We start from the raw sequence: 8,086 nt of genomic DNA, 5'->3' as shown, positions 1-8,086 counted from the left end.
TTTTTTTAAATGAGTCAACTTTGAATGTTAACTGAAATTTTTCAGAAAGACTTTTCTCTTTATACATAGTATGTTCCCAATCTTTTATGAACAATAGGGGTTATTTAAAATAAATATCCCATCCATCAGTAAATCCAGTTCCTTGGCTAAGATTATTTGATATTCCTGTGAGGAAATACAAAGAAAAAAATAGTATTTTATTTTGAACTTACCACTGATCAACACAAAAAAAACACTCATTCTGGTAAGTGTGGCCATTTGTAGCACAAACATATGATATCACATCTGGACACTCTGATGTATAAGAAGGATCCAGTGGGTAGTACATTTTACATGGGGGCTGCAAATATCAAAAAAATGTCATATGAGTAACAGTTGATAGATTTTCTTCCATCTATTCCTGGCCATCTATTCCTTCCTCCCACCCTAGAAATAATATCAAATATATCTATTCAATTGATCTTTTTCAACATTTTCTTCTGGGCTTTGGTCAGGCAGGTTTTTTGCTGATTGCAGTGTCGGAAAATGCGGTGATGCATTCATCTCCTAAAGTCATAAGCATTATAAAATCCCCACTTAAATCCCATATGTAAAGTTTCCACTTAAACTTGGAATCCCAATGCCATAAATTCATTCTAAGAAGTTTGTGAGTAGAGATTTATGTATTTGTGAAATTCTAGGGGAAGGAGCTCCAATATAATTGTTGAGAGTGAGGGTTCTGTATTGAGGCTGGGAATAAATCCTGTATTTACCACGGTTTAACTTTATGACCTTGAGCAACTGACAGGTGTCATTTCATTTAATGCTCAGAGATGCATTTTACTGTTATAATGTTTGTGCTACATTAGATTAAATGTAAGTCTGGAAAGGTTATACATGCCCAAGGTCACATGGAAAACTTTTGTTCTACTTACCCCTGTGAAGTTTTAGGTCTCTCATGTCAAGAGAGTGATCAGATTAGCATCACAATTCACTGAGAAATTTAAATTTACCTTAGGCCATTTATTTATATCACGTGGCTTGAAGAATGCTGCAAAGTACATACACAATAGGTTAAAAGAAAATCATTCTTCATGGAGTTTGATTTCACCCACTGAAGTTACTAGCTGAATAAAAAAAAGTAATTTAATTACTCATTTGCACAAAAGTATACAAAATAATTTATAGCAACAGAATTTGTGGGTGGTGGTCTTTAGTTAACTAGTTTATTCATTTATTCTTTTTTTCTTTCATTTTCACAGTCCTGACTTTATAAATTTTCTATGTCACTGAGGAAAGAGTAAAAACCAGTTGAGGTTGTAGGTGTAACTTGCAAAGTATGTTATTTTCATTAAGTTACCTGATTTTTGTTGGCTTTAATTTCCTCTTCACTGCAGTTAGGGTGAGTGTATGTACTTTGAAGTTTTTTAATTAAATATGTTATGATAAATAAAATACTGGGCTTATTCCTACCAAGATGCCAAACTAAAGAGGATAGCAGAGTGATGATCAGAAACTTGAAAGGTTCCTTGGCTCTGGAGAAGACTGACTGGTTCTGGGAAACTAGTTTGTGTGAGGATGCTGGTGTTGCCTGGGGATAGAGGGTGGCCAGCTGGCTGTGGGAGAGGGAAATAAGAAAAGACTTATCATCGTTCTGCTCTTCCTTATCTCTCACTGTAATATGATCTTTTAAATAGTCTAGAAAATTCTAGCTTTCCAAAAGTTAGACTTTCCAAAGTTCAAAGAGAAAACTTGAATTATATTTTAAAATTTTTCCCAGAGAAAACAAGAAGCCTACCAACCTTTCCGGGAATAGACAATGCCAATTGCACATAAAATCTTTCTAAAAATTTTTTAAAAAGGAACACTTCTTTCTAATTAAAAAAAAAAAAAAAACAGAATCTTTTAATCACAAAAAATGGCTATAGTAATAAAAAATAAAAATAAAGGCCTCCATCTAGTAGAAATGAAATAAAGTAAAAATATATACTGCATACCATATATAAGAATAAACCTCAAATACATCTGAACATAAGAAATGAGACCATGCAAAGATCAACTGAATTTCTTTTTAATCTTAGTATAGGAAAGGCTATCTAGTAGGTGAGGTGCTTGAGCATGGTTTTGATTAGCATTTTTTTCATAGTGAAGTTGAATATCTTATACAGATTTAAGAGCCATTTCTGTATTTTGGGGGTATGTGTATGTGTGTGTGAATTGTATATGTATGCATATTACTCATTTGGCAATTGGTTTTTACTTTTTTTCCTCAGTTGTAAGTATTCTTGTGTATTAGATATATTAGTCCTTTATCTGTGATATGTGTTATGGATATTTTCTTCCAGTCTATCAGATATCTTTTAGTTTAAGGAATTTACACTAAAGATACACCTCGAACAATACAAAATACATATACATAAGATTATTGCAGCATTGTTTGTAATTGCAAAATATTGGAAAACACTAAATGCCCATATGTAGAAGACTGATTGATTAAACTTTAGTATACCCACCCAAGGAAGTTCTGTATCATTGTATTAAAGAATGAGGAAGATATCTGTGAATTGATATGTACTGATTTACAGGATATTTATAAATTGAGAAAAGCATGTTGCAAACAGGTATCTATAATATGTTATCTTTTATATAAGAAAGTAGGAGAATGACACAATGTGCACACATATGTTTCTATTTAACACAGTAAAGACAGAGATCAAAGAGGTTGGTTCTGTGAAGACGGTTGTGGGGTTGGAATGAAAGGAAAAAGGGGTATGGAGGTAATGACACTTCTCTGAACCTAAACTTTTGCTCATTTTGTTTTATTTTCCTTGTGTTCAAATAATTTTGAATTGCCTTTTGAATTTTTCTTGACCCATGCATTATGTAGAAACATGTTATTTCATTTTCAAATTTTGGAGGGTTTTCCAGAGTAACTCCCTTTCCTAACAGGGATACCCAGTTGATGCCCACTTTGCATGGTCCAGGCTAACATTCCCCACTTGGTCACACATGGCAATTTTTCTTTTCTACAACTTAAAGAACATCATTTGTTTCTCTCCCAAGACTTGTAAGTTTGCTTACCTGAAAAAGCAGTATGTGCCAAAGTGGAGGAAACCAGGAAAAATATGGTCCTGTAGGAAAAATCAGCCATTTTGATCTCATCCAATGTCCTGCTCTGGTGAGACCTGGGAAAAGGCTTGAGAGAGTTTATTCCTAACATCTTGCACAGGTGGATTTCCAAACATGAGAGAACCTACTACACTGAGGTTTGCATTCCTATAAATTTGACCATGATGGTCTCCACTGGCCTGATACCCAGGGTTCAGACCTGAGGGCCCTTCTGCTCCAAAGAAAGAAAGTAAACCACCAAAATAATTTTTTTTTTTCCTGCCAGCGGCCATGTATAATCCCAGTCCTGGCTGGGAGAGGAACTGGGCTCAGGGATCTCATCAGGGCTGGCCCAGGCATGTTCCTTTTACATAGGTTCACTCTATAATCTACCAACTACACTGGAGTGTTCATATGAAACAGTCTACGTATTTATGAAAATTTTGAATAAACAGGTGTGAACTGAGGACTGTCCTGAATTATCAGGGACAAGTCACTTTATAATGTGAGTGCTTTGATTTCCTGAGATAGACCAGTTTCTTCAGTCCTTCATTTCCTAGCTGGGTGTCTTCTTGCAGACCACTTACACATGCTCAAATACAAAAAATGAATAGAATTGTTGGCCTTGGATCATAAAAATTATGTATTCCTTCCCTGAAGCAAGAATCAGGATACATATTTAGATCTAAATATAATTTTTTATGATTCTTATATAGGTACACATAATTTTATATATATATCAGAGAGATCCAAGTTCAAATTCTAGCCTCAACATCTCCTAGAAGTGTGAGTCTTAGAAAAAATATGAACTTCAAAGCATATTGAGATGATCAACTGATACTATTTAAGTAAAGAGTTTATCTATATTAAATTGTCAATTTCTTTAACCAAACTCTTCTCTTGTAGGGACAGAAATACTTAGGCCCAGAGAGAAGATGTTTTTCCAAGTCATTTCCTCAACTTCCTCCTGTCCTACTCTGTCCATCCTGTCTCTTCTCCAGATTGTAGCTGGTGGGGGGGGGGGCATGCAGAGAAATGAAGGAGAACCCTATTAGCTGCTAGTGAATTTGTCCCTACTTTCATGTGCAGAGGAAGCAAAAGGAGGATACTGGAGGAGAACACACACATGGGAAAACCTACTGACAGAGAAGAAATGCAGATATCCTACCACCAATGTGAACTAAGGATGGAGGAGATGAAGAAATATTACCTGAGTGAGTTGCTGCAGAATGTGAGCCTGCTCTAGTCACCCTGAGGTCACAGCTAGCCTGGAGTAATCTGTGGCCAGGGGCATGCTGAGCACAGGGAGCAGCCTCCTAGCTCAGTTGAGTGACCACTGACTTGGCATGAAATTACTCTAACCGCTCTTTCCTACTTTGATCCCTCTCTTGAACCACCTCCTCTGGTGTTTCCTGTTCCAGCAGGCAGGGACAGATCTTAAGGTTCCAACCTTGTGGTTTCTGATTGTGAATCATGAGAACAAGAAGGACCATATTTGCAAAGGCTTGACCATATGACCATATGTGCAAGGGTTAATTGCCTACCACATTCCAGATGATCTGGTGGACTTTCTTGCCTAATTCGAGGCTGATTCATTGTTCTGGTCTCTTCTGCCTCCTGAGGTCACTTAGTCCATTCTGCTTCTCAGGAGGTTTACCTGTTTTATCTTTCTAGGACATGATTTCTCACATTAGCCTAGGAAACGAGGGTACCACAACCAGTAATCTTTGCAATACTCAAGCCTCCCAGTTTCTCCACTTGTTTCCCTTTACTTCAGCATAAGAAAGCCTAAAAATGTGCCATTAACTGGAAAATTTCTATACATAGACCTTAAACTCTCTCAAGTAGTTAGCACACCTTTTGCTGTTTTGTCTTTTCTTCTCAACCTGAGTCTCATAGTTTGACATTTATATTTAACTTCTTGATACGGCCATACTTTCTTGATATCCTACCCTTTATTCTTCCCTTCTTTCAAGCCAGAATAAACTCAACTTCCTGTTTTCCTACACCAGACATCAGTTTATCTTAATTGGTCACCTAAACCTGCCAGACTCCTAAGGAAGCCTCTTATTTAATATCATTTGCTAATTATGCCACCCATATCTATGTAATTATTTTTTTAAATCCATTTCTTCAATGATCTGACCATGCCTCCCCTATATGTCTTTGAGTAGAAAAGTTCACCTCTTCTTTATCAAGTAGGGAAGCTTCAGGAAGAACCAACTCCACTTTTTTTCTCTTTGCCTTGTAATTCTGTAAATTTTATCATTTACCTTTCTTTCTATTTTTCTGCCTCTCTTCATATCATCTTAGGAGGGATCTACACATTCATCCATCCCTTTCTTTCTGCCAATACCTAGTTATGTGGTATTGTGGTATTATGTGGTATCATTGTATTTATTCCTTATAATAATCCTATGAGGTTTATAACATTGTGGGACTTATATAAAAGAAAAAGAGACTGAAGCTTAGAAGAGTATATTCATTTGCTGGAGCTAACTAGCTGCTAATGAGTGATATGAAGTAACTAGCTACTGATGGTCAGAGATGGTATTCAAACACAGGTGTGTTTAACTACAAAGCCTGTATTCGTTTACTTTCTCCACATTTTCTCTCATCTTAGAGAATGAATGTTCCCTTTAACTTATCTAGCAATCTTCTTAGACCAACACCATGAATGCCTTGTATGCTATCTTATGCTTTTCTTGGTGGCATCTTTGATTTTCTCCTCTTTGCCCCTCCTTCCAAAGCCAGTCCTCTTAGTCTCTACATAACACTGCCTCCTAGGTAATTAGATTGTATGCCCCATGAAGGAAAAGATCTTACCTGTACCCGATATAAACCTTATAATTGTAGTACATTGCAAGGGGTTTTTTTTAGCCACTTAACAGGTGTTCAGTAATATGTATGCAAGGAAAAAAGGAAGGAATCTATTCATTATTTTTGTGTGTTTCACTTTGTTCTCTGATTTTTTGTTGTTGTTTTTGTTTTTTAAAGATTGTATTTAGTTATTTGTCAGAGAAAGAGAGTATGCACACAAGCAGGCAGAGGCAGAGAGAGAAGCAGGCTCCCTGCTGAGCAAGGAGCCCAGTGTGGGACTTGATCCCAGGACCCTGGGATCATGACCTGAACAAAAGGCAGCAGCTTAACCAAATAAGCCACCCAGGCGTCCTGTCCTTGGATGTTTTTGAGAATGTGTTTTCCCAGATGTGTTTTGGAGATATTATGTCTAGTCCATTAAGATATAACCCTCCTGGAATTTTGAGTGGACTCAGTAACATCTTTATAATGCAGTCTTTTCATACATGAATGTGACATACCTTCTTTTCAACTTGCAGGGGAATTCTTCTACTTGCTCAATGTATACGAATTCCTAGAGTGCAATTTTTAAAACACAACCTGATCTTGATGCCATATTCAAATCTTCCATTGACTCTTTCTTGGTTATATTATGGGGTTATTATTTATGGTAAAACTTGAATGTGAAGAAACTTAACATCTCATTTTTTACAACTGAAATCAACTTTTTCATGAATATCTAAATTCAGTTAATGATAGACAAAAATTATCTGGGGGACCTATGACTTTGGGAGCAGGAGATGGAGGTTTAGTGAAGTATGGATCATAAGAAGAGTGAAGATAAGGGAAGAAGATAATTAGGGTTTTGGATCTGCTTAGCACTAGTGTCAAACTTTCTAGTGTCTGTAGAATCAGTTACTTTAGAAATTAAATTCAAGTGAGAAAAGAAAACTGCATACACTTTCCAACTAAAGACAATTTTTTAAAAAAGATTTTTATTTATTTATTTGACAGACAGATCACAGACAGATCACAAGTAGTCAGAGAGGCAGGCAGAGAGAGAGAGAGGAGGAAGCAGGCTCCCCGCTGAGTAGAGAGCTGATGCGGGGCTCAATCCCAGGACCCTGAGACCATGACCTGAGCCGAAGGCAGAGGCTTTAACCCACTGAGCCACCCAGGCACCCCAAGACAGTTTTGTCTGTTGAAGATACAGAGGTCTTTGGCTAATAATTACCTGTTGCTTCTGTGGAGCTCCATTTACCTGGTTTTCAAAAGCTTAAAAGATCCTTTGTGTACTGGCATAATGTTATTTCTGCCAGATAGAAAAGGCACTAACATTAAGAAGATGATCTCTCCTGATCTTTGTAGGAAAATGGTGGCTGGAGAAGTTAGATTTCTTCACCCATCTTTCAAAAAAAAAAAAAAAAGAACTTAATCTAAATCTGGAGAGTACATAAAATTGCCCAATGTCCACATCTGCAGTAAAACTGGAAAACAGACAGTATTATCTACTTAGCATTCTGTGCAATTGGGGATGTACACTTCCAACACCAGCAACATTAACACAAAAGATAGAAAGGTTATAAATGACTGGAATAACACTATTTACCAGGTTAACATAATTGAAATTTATAAAACAATACAGCTGCTTCTGGTTCTGTAATAGGTATACTTTCCCTATTTTTACCACTGAGTACAAATGAAGTATGTGTAAAATAAACATAGGAAGACAGTAAGTGAGAGAGAAAGCAGATTGGCTAGACCTGGGAATTGAAGAATACTACGGTGGTGAGTTTCCTTGATTTTCTTTTTCCTTCATGTATCCCAGACTTGAAGCTGAAGAAGATAGTAACCTGGAAACATGAGGAGACACAGGCAAAAAAACAATCCTGCCAAAAGCCTGTTCTCTCTAGCCCAAGGACCAAGAAAGGAACACGAATGACTTTTTTTTTTTTTTTTTTTTTTTTGGCCTCAAAACATTATATTCAAGAAGCTATCATTCTCACCAGCCTAGGTTTGCAGTTGGGTTTCTTGTAGGATCTGTTTCATAAGTGGTAAAAACTGTAGGCAAACCGTGGGTAGCTCAACCTTCTGTAAGGCACTAACGCCTTGTCAACATATTTCTACCTTTTTGTTTAACTGGTAGGGTCTTATTCCTGATGGAACTAAGTAATACGCTCATTATTACTGTTTATATGTA

The 8,086-nt window shown here is 36.6% G+C and overlaps 1 protein-coding gene across 1 annotated transcript; it reads right to left on the bottom strand.

The window, feature by feature from the left end:
* Positions 1–208: 208 nt before the first annotated feature.
* Positions 209–3,130, bottom strand: SPINK13 (serine peptidase inhibitor Kazal type 13). The gene is made up of 3 exons (XM_032851981.1): positions 3,061–3,130; positions 993–1,030; positions 209–340 (listed from the first exon to the last, which is right to left on the bottom strand). Exons 1-3 carry the CDS (start codon positions 3,128–3,130, stop codon positions 209–211), a joined length of 240 nt encoding a protein of 79 aa, XP_032707872.1.
* Between the last annotated feature and the right edge of the window lie 4,956 nt (positions 3,131–8,086).

This window comes from Lontra canadensis, unplaced genomic scaffold (assembly GCF_010015895.1).
Source record: "Lontra canadensis isolate GAN:19392208 unplaced genomic scaffold, GSC_riverotter_1.0 scaffold5, whole genome shotgun sequence".
In the NCBI taxonomy this organism is placed as follows: Eukaryota; Metazoa; Chordata; class Mammalia; order Carnivora; family Mustelidae; genus Lontra; species Lontra canadensis.
Note: the sequence above shows the minus strand (reverse complement) of the source record. Positions and strands in the feature narration are given on the sequence as shown.